The sequence below is a fragment of the Phalangium opilio genome, unplaced genomic scaffold (genome assembly GCF_054372755.1).
Source record: "Phalangium opilio isolate 3A_F unplaced genomic scaffold, DU_Popi_V2 ptg000329l_1, whole genome shotgun sequence".
In the NCBI taxonomy this organism is placed as follows: Eukaryota; Metazoa; Arthropoda; class Arachnida; order Opiliones; family Phalangiidae; genus Phalangium; species Phalangium opilio.
Window position 1 is genome coordinate 208,658 of NW_028324226.1, and position 26,353 is coordinate 235,010.

A 26,353-nucleotide genomic window follows, 5' to 3' on the forward strand; every position below is an offset into this window, starting at 1 on the left:
AATTATAAAGAAAGAGACGAAATACAAAGAAATTATATACTTTTATTCCCTCGTAAATAATCTATACATTATTTAGGCTTAACGCTAAAAAAAAACCCATAAAAACAAACTGATGAAAAATGATATTTGAAAACGAACTCCACACAATGTTCAATTTCTTGAAATATTTATATCTTATTTGATGTAGTCTGAATTATAGCGTCTTGGTCATCAGGCCAGAACTTTCTCCGTTGGCCGAAGTTGGAATCGGGGAAGAGCAATCTTCAACGTCACTCTGGTCCATCCAGGGATGCGTCGTCACACCTGATTGGTTACTATCGTCGCTGTTACCCGACCTTTCAAATTAAAACCACTAAACCCTTTAACGAAACGTGCTAAGCCTAATATCTAAGCCTAATTTAGGGTTGATATATTCACCTCAAAAATGGTCTCATACCCTCTCGACCTACTCCATTGCAATAACTTGGTCTAGAAATGACCAGTTCAATGCAATCTCCAGCCGAGGCGATCAAGGGAACTGTTAAACAACAGTCGTGCGCATGCGTCCTCGTATTATTCACCTGTCAAGCCAAAATCATTAAGCCTAATTTATTCAAGGTCACAAAAAACCATTTAGATACAATTTCCTCGTAAATAAGTTGAAGCCCGTCGTACGTGAATTATTCTCTTTCTACAAATAGAAATACATTTACCTCTCACTCTAAAGGTGCATTTTCATGCTCGCTAGTAGCGGGCAAAACACACTAAAAATCCGCTGTCGCTACACGCTTGAGTCGTTTTCATGCTCGCGAAAGCAGAAATATTCCGCTGAAAGTTAAAAGCTTAAGCGGATTTTCTCTCTCCGCGCCGATCAAATCGAAACAGATATTTCCCGCTTTAGCTTTTCAAATCCGCTAAAGCTCAACACCACGTGACTTATTTCAGCCATTCAGAGCGAATCTAAAATATAGTTTTTGGCCTCCCCGCACAGACATGGCGCCATCTGGTAACAAATGAGCAAGCATGAAAATAAAAAACGCGTATAGCGGAAGCGGAAATCCAAATAATCTAGCTGTCAAAAATGCCCGCGAAATTTGAAAGCTTACGCCGGATTTGCCCGCTACTAGCGAGCATGAAAATGCACCTTTAGAGTTTACTTGTAACTAGGCTCATTTAATCTAATATTATGGGAAATTACTGTCTACGCCTTAAATTTAAAGATAATATTAAGAAACTACCTATGAAGAAATTGTTTTCGTTCTTCTTAACTTAGGTAATTGGGCAAAAATTGTAGAAATCAGGTAATTTTTTTTAACTGGGAGAACTACCAATAAACCCAGACTCTCGTCACGGGTATATGGAGAACAGGTTTTCTAAAAATTATTCATATCTTCGAAACTGTTTAATACCAAGCTAAATTTCTCTTTTTTTAATAAATAAAAACTGGTTTTCGTTCTATATTATTGTTTCCCGCATTTTTCACTTTCATCGATTTTAAAATTATAAGCGAAGCGAAATGCGATAGTATCTTAACCCTTTCTTCCTCCTTTGAAGTTAGCCCCGATTTATAGAAGTCTAAGTGTGTCAACTTCCGCGGTAGCTAATGGGCGCGGAACAGGACCTGACCGTTACCTAAATGCAACAATAATCCACCGACACTTGACCTCTAAAATAAATAACTCTTAATTTAACTAGGCCACGAAATATTAAACGGTAACAGGAACGGCGCGGAATTAAAATGACAAAAAAAAATGGATTAAAGAAAAGTATAAGCCATAAGATACGACCAAGTACTTCCTTAAGGATGACTTGGTTCCCGTTGTAGACAAATTTAAGGTAAATTTTCTCTGACCTGTAATATTCGATCGTATCTCCTGAGGATTCCAGACTGGTCAGCCGGTCCACCTTCCCGTATCCTGTTGACAAAGACACCTCTTTCGTATAGACCATCGGACACACTGAAACCAAAGTCCTCGTAGACCTTATCCTTGAAGAGAGTGACGCGATATACCTCGATGGATACCGGTGCATTGCCGTACGTTGTTCCGGATGGATCGTGGTAAAAGCCGACCTCGGTACTTGGTCTCATGCCCTCACCGCGATCCAATTCCTCGGTTCTAGGTCGATTGACGGAATAAATCATGGTCGTTTGACAACTGCTATCGTCTCCTTCGTCTTGATAGCCGTCATCCCTGATAGCGTAACAATCAGCATCTAATTGCCGTAAAAGACACTAACTTACCTTTGATTGGCCGTTGCTCGTTGTAAGACCTCGTCAAATTCAACCGAAACTCTGGTGGGTGTAGGGCTTCTAAGTGAGGTTTGACTTCCCATGATGCTCTGTTCGATTTGCCGAAGTAATTGAGATTGTCCGCAGGTCTCAAGGTCTTCTAGTACGCGAGACCAATCGGCGGTATCGTCGCGGCCAGAGGTAGGCGATACGTAGTTAGAATCGTCCCAGAGTTGAGGTAGTTTTTCGGATTGTGCCGCTGTTTCGTCTCCCGGAAGTTGAGGGTCCCAACGTGGTTCGGTTCCTTGACTTCGACATTCAACTTTCGACCAATTCGAAGCGTTCTCGGTGTGACTAGACGAATCTAGGTTTTCAAGAAAATGCCATTCAAACGGTTGAGCGATTTATAAGTAGAAGTATTAAGGTATGTCTTACCTCTGTCTGTGTTAAACTGTCGAAGATGGTCCTCCCCTTTGGAACACTCGTGACCCGAAAGCAAGTCGAGTCCGCAACTGTCCCACGATTCCACGGCGCTGTCGACGCTCGGCAATGGCTGGCTGACGTAAGGAGAAACGAAATTGTTCTCCCGGTCGGTGACCTGCGCGGCCCCAACCGCCGCCATCAGTAACCGCATAAGTTCATAGCTTACATTCCGTAAGCATCACGCTTTAACGGAACCTAAGTTACGACCTTATGGTAATTAAATAAAAACAGATGTATACCGCATCGGAGGACTGCTTTTTGGACGAATCTCCGCTACTGTCTTGGCCCTTTTTGTTAGGTGAAGGAAACTTGGCTATTTTAAGAGTAACCACGTCCCCCGAATTTTGAAGTAGAAGAATGGCTTCGCTTAATGGTTTCCCCCTCAAACTGCAACCGTTTATGGCTAGAAGATGGTCCCCAACGTGTAATGCCCCAGTCCTAAAAGCACCAGGAGTTTTTTTTCAAGTACTTTGAAATAGAGTAAGTAACTTAGACTTACTTTTCCGCTAATCCTCCGTCGGTTAAACCAGAAATGATAACTGGTTCGAATGGCTCTTCTGTCCCTGAAATAGTAATACCCAAAGGACCTCCGTGTCTGACTAGTTCCACTGTAAATACTACGGCTCCTCTGGAAGAATCGGGGTCTTTCCCAATGTTTAAGAGATTATTTTAACATATTTTCATCTAACAAGAATTTAGCCTAACTTACCAGCAAACGTATCGTCTTTCTTTATCCTTAATTTGACCACACCACTTTCGCAAGCTTGTAAAATCTCGGCCGCGTCTTCGATGGTACAATGGTCAGTTCGTACGGAATCGATGGCCAATAGACGGTCTCCCGGTTGTAAAGTACCCGTTCTGTGCGCTGCGCTTCCTTTTTTGATGTCCGATAAGATTAAAGGTTCCCCGGCCTTCCTATTCTTCGCAGCTGTCCCAAATAAGGTGGATAGGTAAGCGATGAAAGCCTTGTTGGAACTCAAGAACAACTTACAAGTAATCGTGATCCCCAGTCCCGCAATTCCCCTGGCCAATTTCACCATGAACGTCCCACTACTTGGTACCACCGATTCGGCCACGTCAAATTCGATCAGTAAAACCACTCTTGGAGCGGATCGTTGAATTAATTGTACCACTTCCGTCAAGGATAAACCTTCAGTGGACTGACCATTAACACTGATAAGCCTATCTCCAATTTGTACGACGCCGCATCTGAATTATGGACGATTAATTACTTTCCAAGTAGCTGTGAATATCAGGTAGTCATTTACCTGTCCGCGGCTCCACCAGGATCAATTTGACTTATAACAGGATGCGAACCCATGTCCGAAGCAAAATTCGAGCCTTGTAGGGTAAAACCAAACCCTCTTTGGTCCGCGTGTAAAATTACTTCCGTCGTTTCGGTATGACATAATTGTCCGCAGCTGAGAACCGCAGTAGCGGCGCTCGAAGATAAGGAAGCTATAGAGAGTTAGCCGTCAGATGGACATTAAAATCTGCGTCATCCTCTAATTACCAGTAGAAGGAAACGCTGGGAGAAACCTTGGTATCCTTCGATAATTCGTTGGTCTTTCTTTTGCTTGGGAGTGCGGTTGAGTCACCGCGTATGAGGTACAAGTAGCTCCGGGGGAACCGGAAGTGGTTGGAAAACAAACGGAAGACGACGAGGAATGTCCTCCGTACGAGGATAAAGTGTTGTAAGGATTATAAGAAGGTCCCGAGGAGGGTAAGTGGGCCACGCGCATTCCGCTATGATCGTGAGCGTGTCCGTGGTTTCGCCTAGTGACCATTTGACTGACAGGGAGTAGCTCCAGCTTGACCGTCGAGCCGCCAGCGGTTCTAAGAAGCTGAATGGCTTCCGCGGGGGTCATATGATCAACTCGAGTGCCGTCCACGGCGAGAATATGATCACCAACGTGAAGAGCTCCACACCTAAGCATTAATTTCGCTTCAGAAAACAAGTAACGTTCGACGATTGCAAACGTCTTGGATTTATAAAATTTTACCTTTCAGCGAGACTAGCTTGTTTGATGCTTTCAATCACCATAGGACCTTCCGCTCTTTGACCGGGAATCCTGGTTAAAGTTATACCCAACTGCGTACCAGGTGCACGGTCAATTTCCACCAAAAGTGGACCAGACGCGTTGCGAACCGCGTCTGCAATTACTCATCATGAGACAACATCACAAGTACTCAGCTCATATGACGCATAAAGCAATCTCGACGTACCCATTAAGGAAACATCGTACTCTACACTAATTATGGCCTCTTTCTCGACACTCTTCAGGACCTCCATGGCCTCTTGCAAACTAGCGCTACTTAAATTGAGGCCATCGATTGCCAATAAACGATCACCGGATTTAATCGTTCCTTCCCTGGAGAAACGTCACTTGTTATTTCAAAATAATAGATAAGGAAATATAATAATTCTAACCTATCAGCGGGTCCTCCGGGTCTCACGTGAGTGATGACCAACGGTCGACATTTCAGTTTATCAGGGCAAGCTCCGCCTCTTAATGTGAAACCGAAACTACCGTTTTCTTTTTCTAATTTGACTTGTATTATTTTGGGACACGCGCAGAGTGAACTTTCAGCTAAGAAAACGACAACCAATTGTTAAAAGCTCAAGTACTTACAATTAGACTAATATTAACTCACTGGAATCTGGTATTTCGTACTCGACCTCCAAAGTGACCCTATCCCCGGCGTTTTTTAACAGATTAACTATTTCTTCATGCTTTAATCTAGCCGTTCTAATACTATTAACGGCGACCAGGTGGTCTCCTACCGCCAAAGCATCGCTTCTACGTCACCAAAAGATAATGACATAATTTTAACTAATCTATTTACATCAAGGGGGGGCGAATGATTAATTAGGTGTCAACCTGTGAGCTACACTTCCTGGTCTTAAGTTGGAGATTTTTGGTCTGCTTCCTCGATTAATTCCTCCTAAAACAAGATCAATTTAAATCATGATTAAAAGATTAACTCTTGCCCCTATTAGATATTCAGTTTCATAAAAATTAACTTGATAATTTTTGAATGGGAATTTGCGTCTAGACTATTGGTTAAGGTATATTAGGTCAAATGGCTAGCTCGAATCGGAGACCAATCCAACGATATAGAAAGGTTAATAAAAGTCTTTGTAAACCATATTGAATAGAAGCATTAGCTCATAAGATATGTTCCATAAGTTTGTCACTGGATACAAACTGGAGCTTGTCATGAAGTGAATTGAAAGCAACGCCTGTTGAGGCGCTGTCAAAGGTTTAGTACAGACTAAATAGGAAGATGGAAGTCCTGCAAAACTAACTGAGTGTAGTCAATTCTCATGTCGTTCTCGAACTTACTCTCAGCAAGTCTCTAGCATTACGAAGTATAGGTAGTGTTATACTTATGGAACATAGCTTATAAACTTGTGATAAAAGTAGTTGAGGACTGAGTCGAAGGAAGGCTATGAAGAATGGCGCGAGTAATACCCTTCCATCTCTAAAAGGAAACCGTACTTAACTTCCTGAGGTTACGATGGTGTATTTCATAGTGCACGTGCTATAATATATCATCTTCCTCTCATCCGAAACGTTTAAAGTCATTTCCCTAGCCGTGCCTGGATACTGCGGGGACAAGGTTTAGTGACAGTTACACTATTACTATGGTGTTCCACCATATTACTCAGGGACAAGTCTCATTGACTCTTTTGAGGAGAAAGGGTCCAAAAATATAAATATGTCTTTGAAGGAGGCGTGACGGCAGCCGTCTAAGAGTTAAGTCATGGGCTTGGGAAGACATCGTTTAATCAAAGAATTTCCTCTGGGATCTCAGGAGGATTCTAACTTCTTCAAGAAGTATTTAAAAATCAGAAAAGCACGCCAAAAGGCTACTAATACCAGAAGTATATAATACTTCTCTTCGAGAGAGAAGTGTACCACAAAGCGGCAGGGGTAATTGTAACATGATTCTTCCCAACATCCATTAACATTTGGAGCCAGATTACTATTCCGAATCAAATACTCGATAAATAATTCCCTCATCATTACTCCATTAGCGCCTAACCCTTTTGTCAAGGCGCATACGCTTGAGGATTTTTGTCCCACGTCAAGACAATCAAGGTTTATGGGTTGATTGCTGAGAATTTAGTAAATACCAAACAGTTATAGAATTCACCCTAGCACGGTGCGATGCCCATAAGAAGTTTGTTGATCAGGAGAGCAAACAAAAAGTCGCACGAGCCAGGGAAGAATCATATTACATAACCAAAGCATTACGAGGACCCAGAGTGTCATCCTTCGTCTACCATTCCCTTCTGCTAATACCTCACCAATCTTTCGAAAGATACACCGCGAAATATATTCCTCAAGTATTCAATCCTTGACGCAAAGACGTACCGTGCCAAGTGCTAGATGCTATAAGAATCCGAGTATAACATTTATGACTAAGAAATCACTTTACATTATAGGTACAATGATCGTTCCTTCATTGAAAGCAAATTGGAAATGTATTTTAGAACTATACAGAGAAGTAACTGATAAAGATCTGACTAGGAAAGTCAAGAATCTTTTGATTTATCACTAGATAAAAAAAAAATGCAGCGCTGTGCGAAATGTAAAGACAGGAAGTGAGTAGACGCATCGGTGGGATAGCGTAGCGGCATTCAGTGTTATTTTTTCCATAGATATTAATATAGTTAAAGGCATATATCTACCATTAATATATTGAAGATACGTACCTGATATAATGAGGCCAAGTGTACTGCCTTCCCGTTTAACTAATTCCACCACAGATACACCTTTCTTGTCCTCTTGCGAAAGATTATTATGAAAGAAAGACAGATACAAAATAAATAAGTTCGTTACGTGATCATTTTGCATAATAGTGAGTGTTAATTTAAGATATATACAGTACGACGCAGCTGGGTATATTAAAATTTTAAAATTGGTTTCATCACTCCAAAAACAGAAAATATTATAAAACAAAAATAAAACACACTTTGTTAATGTTACATAACAGGGGCGTTGTTTTTTTGTTGTTGTTTGGTTTTTAAAATTAGGTAATTAAGCTTACCACTAATGAAGCTTAATCGTTTATCCAAGGCCAGGGCCAGATCGGCCGGAATTCGGCCATATGGACCCCCGTCTTCCCCTACACGTACAGAAAGAAGAGATATATTTACATCTAGTTATAAACTTCTAATTACGATACATATAAGGAGTCCATTTAGGATTTTCAATTGGGGGTAATATTATAATATACATGTAAAATTTTTCTCGTTTTCAATAATGATAAAATCAGAAATTAATAATTTTCTGTTATTACGATTGTAAATTACTGATAATTTTAATTAAAGTTTGGTAGGGTATATCACGTATTTTAAAATTAAAATTATGTTAAAACTATTCGAGCGTTACGTAAGATAACAATATACGATAATGTAATTGTATATTGATTATTAAAATAAAAGGGAACAAAAGTTAATAACAAATTACTAAGTCTAAACCACACATACGCGAGGGGAAATTAAATTATTAAATTCACGTCGAAAGTATTGGATGAAATATGGGCCAAATTTAAGCCTAAAAAATAAAGTCAACCAAGATTAGACCAAAATCGGTAATATACCTTAATCTAAAACCAATTTGATATAAACCCAATGCTTCCCGCCTTTGATTCTAATACACACTTAAGTTGAAAACTATCGTCTTTGAATTGTTATCAACAGCTGCGCCGTTTCAAAATCAATAAAAATACATGAAAAAGTAATAAATATAACAAAGTTGACAGAGTATTAAAGTTTGCCAGATTCATTTTCAATAGTTTGCCATTTTTGCAAAAAAAAAAAAGAAAAAAAATGTATATATATTCACTCTTTCGTAAGTACGATTGTTTTGATATCAAGTTTTTAACAAAAATCAAAATTCCATGAAAAGAAAGAAAAAAAATAAATAAAAAAAAAAGAAATTTCACGGGAAAGTTAAACTTATTCGAGCGTAGGTACTTCAACTAAAGGCCTTTTCAGACGATACACTTTTGACACAACTAGATGGGTCAAAAGGTTGAGTCAGTCATCAATTTTCAATTTGGGGATTCAACTTGTTCAACTTCTCTTCACACATCTCAACTAGTTTACTCAACTCAAGGTGATGTTAAGTTGAGTTAATAACTTGACATTAAATACTATAGTTTAAGTTTAAAAGATACTTTATTCTGGACTCGACTGTACAGCATGCTAGCTAGCTCATGACTGACTGCCCTATCCCGTTATGCCATATGAGGTTACCTCGTGAGATCAAAGTCCTTTACCACGTCATAGCTCCCCATTGGCTAACCCAATTCTGACCTCTGACCTCATTATAACATCCTTCCTTTCTAGTAATAATTTAAAAGTCTAACAAATAAAAACAACCTGTCTAGTAATAATTTTAAAAGTTTAACAAAACAAAACAGAGAATAAAACAGCCTGTTTTTTAAACTAAGCACTTATTAATTGTTCGTTAATTTGGCGAGTATCTTTGTGGAGGTCGACGTACTCTTGAATCATGTTTTCTTTCTTGTTGATTGTTTATTTGTTTGGGTATAGTTTCTTCTTGTATGGGCTGTTGCGGGAAGGGTTGCCGATAGGGAATAAAAGGTGAGTTTCCGGGTATTGTAGTTCTGGTGAACTGTGTTCCGATTGGTTCAATTCTTGGTGTAAGCGAGGTTTGTTGTTGAATGCGATTATGAATCTGGAATGTCTTCGGAACAGTAGGTACTTGTTGAGGTTCCAGGATATTTTGAATTGTGACCGCTACTTCATCTCGAGTTGGTTCAGGTTGTGGTGGTGTTATAAGGGTTGTGTGGTTCTGTGCTGAACTTGGTGGTTGCGTTTGTTGTGATTGTGGATTTTGATATTGTTGCTGAACACGAGTCTGGTGTGTTGATTGTTGATTCTGTCCTGGATGTTGCTGAACACGAGTCTGGTGCGTTGATTGTTGGTTCTGTCCTGGAAATTGTCCAATCCTTGCTGTGGCGTTATGGTACATCGGTATCTGAATTCTAGCCGTTATTGGTTTTATAGTAGGGTTAGTTTTCGTTTGACTATAGTCCGGACGCAGATGTATTCTGTTTCGACGGAAGTTTTGACCTTTCGCTGTCAGAATGTGATATGATTGTGGTTCTTGAGCATGTGCAATTATTCTTGCGGGTAACCATGTACGGGGTGCCGCGTAGTAACGAACCTTCTGACCAATATATAAAGGTGGTAATGATGAACGATGATTTGATTGGCGTATCATGTTTGCGTTATTGTCTCGCAACCCTGCATCAATGCGTCTTGTAGGATAGTGTGGTTTCAATTTATCTATGTGCGTTGTTAATGGCGTACGTAAACGCCGTCCCATCAGCATTTCGGCCGGAGATAAACCATTACTTTTGGGAGTTGTCCGGTACTCCATTAGGACATAGTGTAAGTCTCTCCCTTCTTGTTGTGCCTTGTGAAGAGAATTTTTTATGGTTTGTACGGCTCTTTCGGACATTCCATTAGATTGTGGGAAGTATGGACTTGATGTAACGTGATCGACATGCCATTGTTGAAGGAATTCTTTGAATTGAAGAGAATTAAAGGGTGGACCGTTATCAGATACCAATCGTTGAGGTGCTCCATGCCTTGCGAATTGTGGATTCATGAAATTTATGATGGCTTGTGCGTTGGTCAGTCTTAGTTCTTTAGCTTCGATATATTTTGAATAGTAGTCTATCATTAAGATTATAGGCTTGGAATTGACTTGAAAGAGATCAGTCCCTACAGTTTGCCAGGGATATTGTGGTATGCTATGAGGTGTTAGTGGCTGTTTCTTATTCATCGGGTCTCTACTGCGACAGATTGTGCAGTTTTGAACATATGATGTAATGTCGGCAATCATGTTCGGCCAGAAAACGTGTTGTTTGGCCCTGGCAATTGATGCGTTAATCCCGTGATGGGCGCCGTGAACTTGGTTTAATAAATCTTGCTGAAGAGCTTTAGGCACCAACAGGTTTGTCCCTCTGTATAATAATCCATCTTCTTCATGAAGTTCTGTTTGATATTGCCAAAATGTAGTGGCCTCTGGAGTCAGTTGATTTCGATATTTTGGCCAGCCATCTGTAATATATTCGCGGATTTGGGCTAAGACTGGGTCGTGATCAGTTGCAGTCTTGTATTTGTCCAGTGCGCATGTATGTAACGTTGTTATAGTGTAGACTGCTGTATGTGGGCCATCCAATATGTCAGTGTTTATTTGGCAGTCCGTTAGAGGTTCCCTGGATAAAGCGTCGGCCACATACATCCTGCTTCCAGGAACATAAACCAGCTTAGGGTTATATCTGAAGAAACGCAGAAGTAAGCGTTGAAGTCGTGGAGACAATAGAGTCATTGGTTTCTTTACAATTGCCAGGAGCGGACTATGGTCAGTTTCTACTGTTACTTGGGTGCCTGCAATATAAAAATCAAAATGTTCACATGCGTGAATAACGGCAAGAAACTCTTTCTCAATCTGCGCATATCTTGATTGTGTATCGGTAAAAGTCGTGGATGTATATGCGATGGGCTTGTTGTCTTGCATTAATACTGCACCAACTCCGTGCTGACTGGCATCTGTAGAGATAACGTTTGGTAGTTTAGGGTCGTAAAATTGAAGTACTGGTGCTGATGAAATACTTGTCTTCAGCGAGTCGTAGTGTCTTTGGTGTGTTGATGTCCATTCATAGAGTACATCCGGTTTAAGTAGGTCTCTGAGTGGTGCCGTGTCTTCGGCGTATGTTGGAATGAAACGGCATATATAATTTACCATGCCTAAGAAACGTTGAAGTGTTTTCTTATCCTGAGGCGGTGCGAGTGAGCAAATGGCTTCAACTTTCCTAGGGTCCACATGGATTCCTTCATTTGTGATCAGGTGTCCAAGATAGGTGATGCGTGATACCGCAAGTTGCATTTTTCGTTTACTGAATCGTAAATTATATTGTTTGGCACGTTCTAGGATGCTATGAAGTACAGTTAAATGAGACTTCATGTCTGACGTTGCTATCAAAAAGTCATCTGTAGAGATGTGGACATTAGGAAATTCGTGAGCGGGGAAAATATCTCGCATCTGACGCTGGAAGACTTCGGTTGCAGTGACGATGCCGTAAGGAAGTCGTTTAAAGCGGTACCGTCCATGTGGCGTCGCGAATGTACAAAGGCGCGAGCTGTTCTCAGTGAGTGGAATTTGCCAAAAGGCACTTTGAGCGTCAAGGACGGTGAATACTGTGCAACCTTTTAGTTCCGCAAAGATTTCTTGCGTGGTTGGTAAAGGATAGGGTTCTCTTCTTATGGCACCATTTAAATTCCGGGGATCCAGACAAATACGAACTTCCTGAGTCGAGTCAGCTTTAGGTAGTTTTGTTGGCTTCGGTACGACTACGATAGGGTGAACCCAATCAGTTGGTTCATTAACAGGAACTATAATACCAAGGTTCAACATACGATCCAGTTCCTTGTGCGTAGCTTCACGATATGCATGAGGGATCTTATGACATGCTGATGCAATAGGTACAATGTTGGGTTTTAATTTGATGTCATATTCAGCCGGTAGCTTACCAACAGTATCGAAGATCATATGATATTGATCAATGAGTTCTGTCGCTGTGCCAGTATTTATAGTGGATCGTGTTGTTGCGATATCTTTGGGCTGAGTTCCTATGAAGGTTGCATGAGTGTGTGCGGTGTTGGGTCTTATTTGTGGTGGCGGACCCAATGGTGTGGAAGTGTGTTGTGTTAGCCCCAGTTGTTGTGATGTAACGGCTCCAAGAATGGGTACATGGTTGTGTGACGTAACGTAGAAAGGGCAATTTGGTAGGTAGGCGGTGCCCGACATGCTAGGAAGATCAACAACGCCATCAATAGGAATTGAGTGTCCGGAATAGGAGGAAACGGTGTAGAGTGGTTGACGTAGAGGGGGCTGGTATGGTAGAGAATTGTATATCCCTCTTGATATTAGATTCACTTGCGAGCCAGTATCTAGCTTGAATCTATGTCGAGTGTTAAATAGATAAAGTTCGTCATATAATTCATCACCAGGGTTATTGCATCTGAATGTAGCGGCAGTCGAAAGACATGTCAGATCCGTGGTGGGTGAAGTTGAGTGACGCTGTCGAGGATGAATACTGATGCTATACGTAGTGTATGTTTGATCTTCATGTTGGAAATCTTGGTAATACTGATCAGTTTCGTCAAAGGATGAGAATTGGTCATTTGAGTCGTCCATTTCGATGGGATATGTTTGTAGACTGTAGGTTGAGCGGCATGAGGTAGCCCAGTGACCCTTACGTTGGCATTTCAAACATTTGGAATTTTTGGCTGGGCATGATTGATATCGATGCTGCGTGTTGCAATTTTGGCAAGGTCGTGTCGTACGTTGAGGGTCGGATTGATAATTGGAACGATGAGAGCTTTGAGAGTTTGGGTCACTGCGGTGAAATGGTGGACGTTGATAATTAGCAGTATTGCCGCGAGAAGAATACCGTTGCAATTCTTGTGATTGTTGATTGTGTCTAAAGCGCGGTCTTATTGTGGATCTGTGTCGATTAAGAGCATCCACAGTGAATTCTTTTGCTGCCGAAGGCTGTGTTGTGGTAGTAGACATGGCACGAGCCTGAGAATTGGTGATTTCATGCGCCTTACACATGATTATTGCAGTGTCTAAGTCCAGAGCATTGCCTTTATTTAGTAGTTGTAGTCTGAGCTCTTCATTCTGGATGCCAGCGACGATCATAGTGCGTAACAAAGGATTTTGTTGAGGTCCGAGATTGCATGCTTGGGCCTTGGTCTTCAAGTCAGTGTAGAATTCGTCAAAAGTTTGTGTAGGGCTTTGTCGAGACGTAATAAAAGCGTATTGATGAAATACCTCTGTTTGATAAGGTGCATAATAGAGATCAAATGCAGCAAGTATTATAGGCACTGTGCGATCATCCCCTGTTTCAGGTATCTCCAATGTATGATATATACGGCGTCCAGCGGCTCCTAGTATGTGGAGGAAAGTGGCTACTTGAGTAGGAACAGTTTCTCTATTTAGTTTGGCAGCGGCAGCAAAATAACCGAACTCCTCTTTATAAGTTTTCCAAGACGAAGCGGGATCTATCCCTGGTTCGAAAGCTTTAGGGCAAGTGATGGAGGCCATAGTAAAGTGGGCCTTGGCAAGTGAATCAGCAGACAAAAGCGAGTGAGTGAGCAAACGAGGCGTGTGAAATGGCGATCAACTCTATCACCATGTTAAGTTGAGTTAATAACTTGACATTAAATACTATAGTTTAAGTTTAAAAGATACTTTATTCTGGACTCGACTGTACAGCATGCTAGCTAGCTCATGACTGACTGCCCTATCCCGTTATGCCATATGAGGTTACCTCGTGAGATCAAAGTCCTTTACCACGTCATAGCTCCCCATTGGCTAACCCAATTCTGACCTCTGACCTCATTATAACAGGTGACTCATCTAAATGAGTCAAAAAGTTGAATTGTCTGAAAGGGGCTTAAGAAAGTCGCAAACAAATAAAAGACGTCTGATGGGAAAATTTAAGTGTTTAAAGAAATATAAGAGAAAAAAAATTGAAGAAAACGTGGGAAAGTCAAATAGTAAAGGGGGGTTTAATTGTAATTATGTGTTTTTATCTCACCACTAATTCCTTTGTGGTATTTCAAAGATGATTCCAGAAGCCAACGTTTAATGGCGCGATACCAAACCATAATTATAAAATAACGAGATAATTAAACTACATCTACTAACCGCGTCTAATAAACTAACCAAAACCACCTCCATTTCTAACAATTAAATTTTAACGTCATTGTATAGTAATAGCATCTTATACTAACTCTTCGTAGAATTAAACACACTCGAAACTAATGAACTGCCGTTTATCTAAAACCAACCAAAGAGTACCCGCACCGACGTTAATCCTTCGTAGATTATAACACAATCAAGACCGGATAACTGCTATTACGCGTTTGTCCCGTCATGAAAAAACAACACAACACAAAACAAATTACACAACAGCACTCGATGTTAATCCTTCATATGGTAAACACATTGTACAACATAACAACGAGATATTAGTGTAGACAACTGGACATAATAAACGTGAAAGATTCGGACACAATCAACAGAGCGCGAAATGGTATCCTATAGAATACCGCGAGGTCCGTGCACCGTCCTCGGACTGTCTGAATGTTCAACAAACCCAAGGAAACAAATTCCTCAGGACCCTATCTATACTTCATTGAGGACCAAAATGTAAGTTCAGCCAATAGTTTCACGTCATATCTTCACGCGTGTCTAGCTGCAGCGGCTCTTGGTCCGGGGTTACATTGGTTCCCCCGAGGAATTTAGCTAGGGGAAACTGAGGGACATACGAGACAAGTTAGGGGAGGCTTGAGAATGAGAATCAGGGTCTAAACTAACCCGGAGAGGAGAGGCAATGTTACCCTGAACTCGCGTCTGGGTGTTTTTAGGCTTAAAACCCCTATACTGGAAGCCAATGTCAGTTGGCTCTATTACAAGCCAAATGAATTACTTCAACAGCGGTGTTAAGATACTTATGTGGGGGTGGAAGACTTCAGGGGTTCTATTTGGGATTTAGGGGAATGACTAAGGGGGTTTCTAGCCATATTTTCGCCACACAAAGATCAAGTGATTCAATCATATATTTCTTTACATGATCTTGCAACGTCATCAGACGCCGGGTTCACGTCTGGTATCAAACGTGACACAGCGTCGTCTTGTTTTCTAATACACTGTACAACAGCTACCTACTGCAAGGAGGACCGAAGGAAAAGGTCAAATGTCGCGTACCTGATTCGTTTATTAATTTGGGATTAAAATGATTTGTAAACGTACATAGCGGAGAATATGTAGCTTCGGGGTAAATTTTATCCATTAAACGAGACAGGTGATTTGTAGATGTAAAAGAAGGTTTGGGGGAGAAGATTCTTTAGGGTTTTGGTGGTATCAGGTATCAAAATCTAGTTTAAGTATATATATATATATTTATATGGCCCCCTATGCACCATCATGGTTAGGAAACTTTGGAGCCCCTCTCAACTATTTCCCAAAAGCAAGCGCAATAAATCCTAAAACCAATGAGATATTTTAAAAAAAACTTAATTTGAAATTAATTGTTTAAAGCTGCTCTGAGGTAAGAAGTAACTTCATTTTTGTATCGATGCTTTAAAGTTTAAAAGAAGTTGAAACTAACCCTCGCGTTCAGTTTTAAGTTATTAAATCAAATTCTGTATCAAATTCTTTCGTTTACCGCAGTCCCTTTCATGTTATTGTAAAGATATTTTTCATGGAATAAAAAACAGTGTTAAATACTTAGTGGTGGCCTTGATTTTTGACAAGCTTATAAAAGTCGGGATTATATAAAATGATTAATATACGTTTCATCAATTTCAAGCTCGGCCTCTCATCAGAGGGGTTAATCACTCTCAAATTACGAGTAATCAAAGTGGAAGGTTCAACGTTACGTGTACCCCCGATTACGCAAAGTGATTTGCACCACGAAAAACCGACATAAGGCTTTGATACGAGCGATCCAGTCGAGAAAAAAAATGTTCTTTTCATTTCAAAGAAATTAATTCAGAAAAAAAACCGGTCGCTATATATTTATCTACTTTGTATTATGTTTAATTAAACCGCGAGACATCTTTCGTCTGGGTAGCATTACATTATGGTGAGTACAGAGTGTTTATGAAAGGTATGTAAGCGATTAAAGGCTGTGTTATTTGAACGATTTAAAGAAGTAAGTAGGTTCTATGACATTTTGCGGTCAGGGTCACCGTTTCGATGGTTTTAAGGATGACCCCTTAATTAAAATACGAAATCATTGTCTTTCAGTTTCATAATAATATTTAAGGGGTCGTTCATAAAATACTCTGGACAATCTTAACTTGAAAACCGTGCCCCGGACGGAAAAACATCATAGAAATAACGTTTTCGACTCGAAATCGTTTGTCCAAAGAACATCCCCCTTAATTTCCTACAGACCTTACAGTAACACCCTGTATATATTAGATATCCAGTGGTGGGATTATGTTAATTCAAAAGTGTTAGGATTTGGATCTGGTCACGAATGGGCTTCAACAACCAATCAGGTCGTGGTCGTGAACAGAAAACAGATACGTGGATTTTCATATTGACTTTCTTACTCTAAAAGCTAAAACAAATACAAAGTAAACAATACAAATAAAATAAACTTGTTGCAGAACCCCCCCCCCCCCCCCCAGAAAATTCCTAAACCATAATATATTGATGAATCAACCTATTCATGTTGTTTTACATTTCATTCACAAGTAAACAGTGTCTGGGAAGTAAAGATCTCATACAGGATATGACGTCAAAATTAAAGAGACTTCTTATTGGTTGTATAAGCTCAGAAAAGGGTGCTCTAATTATAGACCATTTTCTGTCGTCGAAAATCATTTCCCAAGTGTGTTTTCTTTAAAAATGTTTGACCTTAGAATCGAGGTGATTCGGAATATAATATAAATCGGGTTTAAGTTAAGTTAAATTTGTATTTTGATATCAAAAACCGGTTTTTTTTAAAAGAAATATAATTCTGGGTTATATTTAAAAACGAATAAGGAAAAAAATTAATAAAATAAATTATGTAATACCTTCTTAACTTTTCATAAAATATTAACCAGCCTTTGAAGCAAGCGCCACTAACGGATTTTATTAGAACTAAAACACAGATTGACCAGCAGGGAGGGTGTGCAAGACACGGGGAACCCTTTAAATATCATAATGGAGCGGGTTGGCCTAAAATGTTTCAAAGTTAATAAATATTTCATTAAATAACCTGTTACAAGTGTTTACTCGTAGTCGAAACAAGTTAATTAAATTTTAATGATAATAAAGCGTAAAAAAGCCTTGAATTTGGGTAAAGGTCGGTCTCTTTTACGTTATGTAGTGTCGTGTTTATTCCCAACGAGGTATTACATAATACCTAGTTAATTTAAATAAAATGTTTACCCGCCATTGAAACTAGCGCCACAAACGGATTTTATTATAAACTAAAACATAGATTGACCATAGGGTGGTCAAGGTGGGTATGAAAGAGGCGCGAAAAACACACGGGGAACCCTTTAAATATCAAAATGGAGCTAGTTTAGGCCTAAAGTGTTTCTAAGTTAATAAATATTTTATTAAGTAACCTATTACAAGTGTTTACTCGTTGTTGAAGCGAGTTAATTCAGTTTTAGTGATAAAAACGCGTAAAAAAGCCTTGAATTGGGGTAGAGGTCGATCTCTTTTACGCAATGTAGTGTCGTGTTTACTCCTGACGAAAAAATAAGTATACGAGTAGTTTTCACTCAAGTTATAAATAAACCCCCGGTTCTTTCACTATCTATCTCTGCTCTTATACCCTCTGAGAATGAGGAGCTATCTTAAAAAGAGCCGGCTGTTGAGAGCCTACGGATCCGTCCATAACTTCAAGAAAGCCTTGGTCCAAAACCCAGACCAGAGATACATTAAAAGAAGTATTCAAATAAAAGTTGAGTGATGGGTTCTATGGGACATCAATTTTAAATCAAAAATGTAACTTCTATGACATTTTGTACTAAAAGTTCCATGTTATCAAGTTACAATTGGAATGTTTTATGGATGACCCCTTAATTTAGAAATCATTGTCTTAACAGCTTCCTACTTAAATTTAAGGGGTCATCCGTAAAACACTCCAATCAAAACCTGTAATCGTAGGCCAAAATCTGTCTTAGAAGTTACATTTACAACTCAAAATTGATTTCCCATCCCACTGTACTTCGATCCTTTGATTACCCTTTCATTTTGGAACACCCAATCAAATTCGCGTCATTACACGATATTTCTGTTAGTTTTCCCTTAAAATGGGTTTGTAGGAATTGAAAGCCATAAAAGGTAGTGTACATAAAGAAAGGTTACTTCAAATGATAGGCTTTTGTTGAAATTTTCGCAAGTACTCAAGATCTAAAGTGACTGAAGTTACATATAAGAAAAAGGTTTAGTACTCACAGTACTTGCTGCGAGTCTTGTATTGACTCTTAAAACAGCTGGACATTGTCTGCGTAGGTTTGGTTGGTTGGTTTACAGCTATATCCGTTTATTTCAAACGACCGGAAGTACTTGAACAGTTCGGGTAAAGAGTCACTTTCGGCGTAGCCACCACACGCATATTAATTGTAATTAGGCCTAAAACAGTCCCGGTTTGTACTTAGAAAACCGCGTACATGGTTGAAACTCGGGGAAAAAGAGTGTCATAGAGGTTGTTGAGGTTTGCTACGGAACGGTACTTGGCGAAGTTTAAAAGAGGAGACGAAGATTCGGGCCCCGTGAAAGCCGGCTTTGGCTTTTGGCATAGCGCGAAGGATCGAAAATTTTGTTACCTTGCCAGAGAGAACCGAGAGAAAAAGCTATTTTTTCGCTCACTCTCTCTCCTAGGAAAGAGAGCGCGCGGGAAAAAGTCACGAGACATTATAACCCGAAACACTAACCAATCAGATTATTCCTACATTTTTGGCGCAAAAACGGTAGATGTTACTAATTTAGCCTATTTTTCTCTAATGAAAAGGCGGGAAACTAACCGACATTGACAATTTGACATTTTAAACCAATAAACTAATAAAGAAGCGCGGTGACACTTCACGCTATCTCTCCATAGATCCTACGACACCCAAAGGCAGGGAGCTGCTATTACTCAGTTAAAAATCTTTTTGGCGCGAAAGATCACGAGCCACGACTCCCGACACGTTAAAAAACTAACCAATCATGATTATTAGCAGTTTTTTTTGGCGCCTAAACCTTTCTCAAGCCTATTATTTCAAACTTCTTTGTCATTCTTTCTTTTATAAGACCTAATTAGGCCTAATTTGGGGATTATCTTGACTCTTGAGTGAAACTAGATTTATTTCAAAGTTAGTTCTTTCCGACTTATTCCCAGAGAGAGAGAGAAAGAGAGAAAGAAAGAGAGCAAAGAGAAAGTGTAAAAAAAGGGATTTATCTTATGTTTTATCTCTCCTTTAATCTGTCAGTGGCGAGGTGACAGACCCTAACACTCAATATTAAGTGGAAGCGAAGTTTTTAGGACCGACTACTTCCCAAAATAAAATAAAAAGGAATTGGGCGGAACCACGTGACTGAATGTAAACAAATTAACGTCACTATACGTCACTCTCGATTTCTAAATCCCACACGAGCCTATTTTTAGACGTTAAGACTTGCTTTATAGAATGATATTAGGTATTTTGACCACAACATTACGCTACTTCCGTTTCAGTTACTCCTTAGAACGAACCGGAAGTCATCAGTCACTTAAAGTCCCATCCCAAATATTTAGCGCCTGGGCATAAAAATCTTAACAGTTGTTTTAAAAACGCGTATAACGAATTAAAGTTTATTTTGGCGCCCTTCCAAAGGTATTTCCCCTGTTGGAAGCCGATGAACGTTTACGTTTTCATTTCAATTTGAAGAGGAACGAAAGAATTACTTTGTCTTTCTCTCTTCCGATTCTCTAAGCCTAAAAATGTTACCGAATACTACACAAAATGGCGCGTTCAAAATAGAATCTTAAAAAACAAGAGATCCTATTTATACTAGAACATAACCAACCAGCCCCCTGATGCTCCTCACGCGAACGTTATTTGATTGGCAGGTTAAGAAAACAAAACACAAATGGTTAGGCCTAAAGAAATTCGGCGCCATATAGTCTAAGCCTACTTTTTAGGCCTACAACACTTGTGACTTGTCTCATTTGTCACCTACTCGCTAATCCAAGACTCAAATGGAAATCTTGGTGACAGGATTCGCTTTAGGCCTTAAAATAGGTCTATTTGAAATCAGCGTTTATAAGGCTTAGCAAAACATTCAAATAGACGAAGGCCTAACTTGTAACAGGTTATAGATACCTAACTTGTTCGTACCGCCTTAAAATTTGTTTCTGGAGACAATTTTCTCTTTCCTCTCTCTCTCTCTCTCTCTCTCTCTCTCATCCAACCAAGAGTTATTTTTCTCTCAATTCGTTTCGGTTTCACCCCAAAAAGCATCTTTCTTAATTTTTTCTCTCTCTCTCTCTAAGCTTTTCTTGCGTGTAAACATTTTTAGGATCGTTCCAGCGTGACAAGCTCAGTTTCAAATTATTTCGTATATACGCTACCCTTACCAGCTACCAAAAAATTAACTTTCGAGATCTAAAAAAAGAAATTTCGGAAAAGAACCTAAGCTTGTTTATTTCTACGTTAAACTTAAATCTGTCAAAGGTTAATTTTAAAACATTTATTTGTCAATCTACTTGGTATAAAATCAAATGTAGGCTTAGCACTCTTTTGCTGCCTTTGAGGGAAGTAAATTTATATATTAGAACGTGTTAAGCGCGGATAGAGTTGGTTGGAGTCCTACAAAACGCGCGAACGGGAGCTAGAAAACTTCCATAGGAAATCATCGGATGGGAAATTGTTTCTTCCTAGTATTTGAGCGGCTTGGTCGTTTAAAAAGGGACGAAATTATAATGGGTTAAGGGGGTTTTCTACGGTAACTTCCAAAGATCTCATGGACTACAGCCCCTACTGTTTCTATTTATAAATAAAACCCATGTTCTCTTCGTCGACAATATCGCGATAGACAAATCTCAACGCCTAAAGTCTAAAACATGGGATGGTAAAACTATATCTTCGAGGCTCGCTTAAGAGGGTTCTTTCTCAGGGTAAGATGATACCAGAGTCAAAGGCTATTAACTACAAACGAGATTAAATTATAGATTTAAATTACTCGCTTTAGTTTGAAACTATGATAAAAAAAACTTTAAAAAAAAATACTAAGGAAGTGGGATCCATTGCTAAGCCTAAATTATTATATGAATCCAGACAAAAATCTATATTTTGGGGTCCCAAAGAAAAAAGGGCCGCGAAATAAATTGCAAGTCCCTGAATCCTGACAAAATGGACCAGTACCAGCGACGTTCCATTAACCAAAAATGTCAAAAATTGAGGTAAAAAATGGGTACCTAAGAACCAAATGAAAAAAACTTATACGTCGTAAATCAGTAGCCTACGGTTTGTAATAAAAAAATTAAGCCTATTTTTATTCTCACGTGAAATTCCCGGAAGTATACATATATAGTTAGAAGTGTGTAACTATACGGAGATATGTAATTTCATATCGCGTGGGATTATGGGATATATATCTACGCGTGGTTAAGTTATTCATTGTCTTTTCGTACTAAAACCTCTGGGACATAAAACGAAAGTACACTCTTTCTATCTCTCTCTCAAGTTTCATTCTTAACTTAAGTCTCGGTAGGATTAAAATTCAACATTTTAAATTCTGAAAAAAATATACTAGCTCAAGTGTGCTATTATATTTCGAGAGAGTTAAGAGGGGGTTTTTCAAGGAGAGATAGAGAAAACGCCAAGTCGTTTGTCAAATGCCAACATTTTTAGGAGGGGTGATGATCTAATTTAAGGCAAGATTTTTTTCTCTCCCCCTATCCGGATATGTCTCCGACCTTTTGACGTTTGACTGATACCTCAAGACCTCTGGGGTCAAACTAAGAAGGAAGGAAACCTATTTACTTATGTATGCTAGGGCGTAAAGCTATTTTTGGATTTAAACTAGGCAGAACGACCAGGTCTATTTTTGGCCTATTTTTAGGCTTAGGACATGATTTGGTCAAGTACTTTGTTTATATTCCGGAACGTACTTCCTTACTCTTTACTTACTTCTTAACAATGAATAATTAGGCCCGAAATGAAAGTTAGGGTTAGCGGGCTTTTTCAAACTAGGCTTAGATGTTTTAAATACGAAAAAAACACACATGATTTGAACAATCGGTTACGATAAAAATGAATTAAATTATATATTACCTGAAAAATTGGACGAAAATTTCTTAAAGATCCTCATGAATCTTCAAGTAAATTGCCAAAGATTGTTTTGACAAGCTAATAGCATCCACGTTTCGGGCAATTCTCCAGAATCAAGATTATAAAGGTCCGGTCCAATTATCACCGCCAAGGGACTTAATTAGATGAATTGTTCCGCCACTCAGAGCTCCATTAAGTATATTTTTAATGAATCATTTTAAATTCACCGAAGTCCTTCGAAGTGCCGGTATACTTGTACGGAGAGAACCGGCCTCACGCACTCTCAGCTAGGAACAAAAGGATATGTTTTGAAAGTACTTAGATAGGAGCCGCCGCCGGTTAACTTGGTGAGCAGTCTCTTTCTATGGGAGTTTTACAAACTAGGCCTAGAGTACAGCAGCTCCGGGTTGGTCTATCCTCTTTTGGATGTTATGCAGAAATAGTGGGGGGAAAGAAACAGTTTTGCCAGAAAGGCATATTTCCTTAGCGTTCCTTGGGTTTGGTACCGTAGCGGGGGTGTCCTGCCCTTCATTATATACTCACAGCACGGCACGAGGCAACTCTTTGTGGTTACGTGCATGGACGACGAATATATCAGTCTACAGACGGATCGGAGAAACAGGATGACGAAGATGTACGATTGCCGTTTGTTCCGTTTGTTGGAATTTTGCGAGAGGGGGAAACACGCAACAAAGATAAAATTTTTACTCGCCAGACTTCAGACTTCATTTAACTTCAACGGACTTCCAGAATCCAGACATTTTGTAAACTTGATTTCAACGTGTGGTTTCCCCCTTGAAATATTTCCCTGAACAACAATAGGGCAGTAGCGATGACCAACGCCATGTAGCTCTCTCTACCTTATACTAATTGACAACAGTGAGGGTCAAAGTGCACTGTAATACGGGCTACGAGTATATCCCAGCTTTTTCCACTAGGAAACAAGTTGCACCGTTAAACAGGCTACAGGTATGTCTGGGCCCACTCTACCTTACATTAATTGACAACAGTAAGGGTCAAAGTGCACTGAGATATGGTCTACAAGTATACCCGAGCTTTTTCAACTGTAAAGGAAACAAGTCACACCGTGAAATGGGCTACAAGTATGTCTGGGCTCTCTCTATTTTAATTGGCAACAGTAAGGGTCAAAGTGCACTATGATATGGGCTAAAAGTAAATCCGACCTTTTTCCAACACGGTAAAGGAAACAAGTTGCACCCTGAAACAGGCTACAAGTATGTCTGGGTTTTTTATACACGGACCCTAAAGATGTACCATGAAACAGGCAACAAGTAATGTGGGTTCAAAGTTGCCACAAAAAGAAGTTTTAGAAAGAACGAAACAAACTAAACTAAATTAACTATTCTTACTTTTGTTAATTAAGTCATGATGACATTTCCGAGGTCCAAAAAGACATGGTGACATCCTTATTTTTATCGGCCATAAAATTGCCTTCTCCAGCAAACAGGGTTCCTAAAAATTAAAAACACATTAAAACCAAAATTAACTACTAATTTAAAATTTTATCTTCCAACTGTCCATCGGAACTTAGCAGTAATTTTATAGTTCCACCCCCTCTCCTTTCCCCTCTGCCGTGCAGAGCATGGGGGGGGGAGGACAGTCAGAAAATATAAACAATGATACAGCGACATCTAGTTCAGCTTAAGTCAAATATAATATTAAATACTATCTTTAAATATTTTAATAGCATAAAAACATTTATTTTATTTTGATTAAAGGGGTAGTGGCATTTAATTTTGATTAACATAAGGTTTTGGTAGGGTTAAAAAGTGTCGCCCTCTCGAAGCGTATATTGACAGTTTATCCGTAACAACACGATGACGTCACTTCTGTCGTTCTCTTCCAGATAAAGTTAGAGATTTTTTTATATCGCAAATTTTCGATTTTAATATTCAATTTAAACGTTACTACCCCTTTATAATAACAATTAATGATTATGAATTTGCTATATTAAATTTAATCATGAAATACAGTTCTATTTATTTTCATTTTAAATTTAATTGATTAGCTATTTAATTTTAATTAATTAATTAATTAATTTAAAACTAAAAACGTGCTCTTTTAAAATGTCTAAGAATTGTTTTTCTATCTTTAATTATTTTTTTTTCTTAATATTTTTTATAATAATTCGGGTTTTTAATTTGAAAGTTTCCGAATATATTTTGAATATTGTCGTTAATATTTAATAATTAATTAGTTAAAAACCAAGTAAAAATAGCTTTTAAACAAACTACGAGTTTTTAAAAGAGAGTTTTCCCAACTTTACGTTTTTAATTAACTTTTTCTAATTAATATATTTTATTAGGCACTGTTTCTTTTTAATTTTTATTTTAATCATTCAGGCTTATTTTTAATTTTCTTTTTTCTTTAAAGGGGGAGCTCTAATACGATTTAGATCGTAAGAATAACGTGTTTAAATTCAATTATAAGCGACGTAATATATCCAATAGGCAATATTTAAAATCGCGAAAGTCATTGGAAATAAAACTCGCGAAAATTTGTCAATTAGAAGAGCTCTTCTACGACGAACTTGAGCCGCGGACGGAACTCCCAGTTTCGGTTGCAGATTGTAAATTCTGGTATTATTCTCCTGAACCAGAAATGGATCGTCAGAAGACAATTAAACCGGGAATATTCAAGCTAAAATTGCCTTGGGCTTAAATCAATAGTTACCATTAACAACAATGCAAGAATCGATAATATTAATACACATATTTGCATGAATAATTAACTATTAAATTAACAAAGCCTAGGCCTAAACCTCTGGAAGATTCCTCCAGGGGTTTAAGCAAGTAATTTACTAACAGGGATGGAATCTTACAGGATTTGTTAATCTTATAGCAAAACTTTATAGATAAAACAAAAGTGTACTTCATTGAAGCTTGCTCGCGACGTATAGTATGAGAAACCCCCCTTTCCTCTCAGAATAGTGTCGACCCCCTCTGCGTACCACAGGGAACACGCTTGAATAGGCTCAGCTCAATATAGTTGTACCTAGAATTAACGTTTGGATTGCCATCATCGTGTATTACTATCCATAAACCTTTGACTTCTAAAACAGCTCTTCTCTGATTGGTTGGTTCGTGTAGGGTCGTTTGCTATTCATTTTACATGGCGTCTACAGCCAAAGGCTAAGAACTACGAACAACGTACACTTTTTGATTTAATCTATGAGCTTTTGCTATTAAGTTAACTACCCAAGCAAATTTGAACCCGTATTATTAATTACCGATTCTTGCATTTTTATTAACAGTAATGAATGATTAAAACCCAAGAACATTTTAGCGTAAATCTCTCCTTTAATTGTCGTTTCGTTGTTATACCTTTGGTTTTTTGCCAGTGCCTTGGTTGTCGGAGTCCTCGAGGACAACATTAACAACCGCGTACTCCATCAAAGAAGAGAAAACGAAGATGGTGCAAAAGGACATGAAGATATCGATGGCTTTAATGTAGGAAACAGGCGGAAGCGAGGACTGACTTCGCGCATGTTGCGTAGCTAACGTCTACGGAAGAACCATGGACTGAAACGGACGCTTGCTCAACGACAACGGACAGACAACAATCAACTTACCAAAAGACTGGTAACGCCTAAAGTAACTCGGGCGGGAACAGCCTCGGGTTTAATCCAAAAAGAAACCCAGGACATAATAACGATCAAACAAGTTGGAATGTAAGTATGAAACAAGTAATACCCTAACCGACGCTTCAAGTTGAAGGTCACCATCAAGCACGTGAAGTTACCTAAGGACAATTAATAATCTAAGGAATAG

General features: G+C 39.0%; 2 protein-coding genes across 12 annotated transcripts in view; both read right to left on the minus strand.

The window, feature by feature from the left end:
• Positions 1-22: 22 nt before the first annotated feature.
• LOC149610135 (glutamate receptor-interacting protein 2-like) lies at positions 23-23,073 on the minus strand. 6 transcript variants are annotated; one of them, XM_089859169.1, is made up of 19 exons: positions 22,566-23,073; positions 7,751-7,828; positions 7,416-7,487; positions 5,575-5,638; positions 5,348-5,493; positions 5,124-5,283; positions 4,919-5,064; positions 4,696-4,846; positions 4,206-4,621; positions 3,961-4,150; positions 3,684-3,901; positions 3,402-3,620; positions 3,192-3,336; positions 2,932-3,130; positions 2,645-2,807; positions 2,222-2,573; positions 1,832-2,171; positions 418-560; positions 23-335 (listed from the first exon to the last, which is right to left on the minus strand). In XM_089859169.1, exons 1-19 carry the CDS (start codon positions 22,600-22,602, stop codon positions 194-196), a joined length of 3,381 nt encoding a protein of 1,126 aa, XP_089715295.1. In that variant the 5' UTR covers positions 22,603-23,073; the 3' UTR covers positions 23-193. The 6 variants fall into 6 exon arrangements, with proteins under 6 accessions (XP_089715295.1, XP_089715293.1, XP_089715296.1 ...); XM_089859167.1 differs by lacking the exon at positions 22,566-23,073 and adding an exon at positions 18,724-19,423; XM_089859170.1 differs by lacking the exon at positions 22,566-23,073 and adding an exon at positions 14,351-14,761 and having other exon boundaries at positions 2,645-2,762.
• Positions 23,074-24,249: 1,176 nt separating this feature from the next.
• Positions 24,250-26,353, minus strand: part of LOC149610136 (glycine receptor subunit alpha-2-like) — a 157,682-nt gene continuing 155,578 nt past the window's right edge. For all 6 annotated transcript variants that reach the window (XM_089858975.1, XM_089858973.1, XM_089858972.1 and 3 more), the window contains 3 exons: positions 26,155-26,324; positions 25,907-26,086; positions 24,250-25,173 (listed from right to left, as the gene is read on the minus strand). In XM_089858975.1, coding sequence (XP_089715101.1) covers positions 25,003-25,173; positions 25,907-26,086; positions 26,155-26,324 — 521 coding nt within the window. In that variant the 3' untranslated portion in view covers positions 24,250-25,002. The remainder of the gene's footprint in view (positions 25,174-25,906; positions 26,087-26,154; positions 26,325-26,353) is intronic.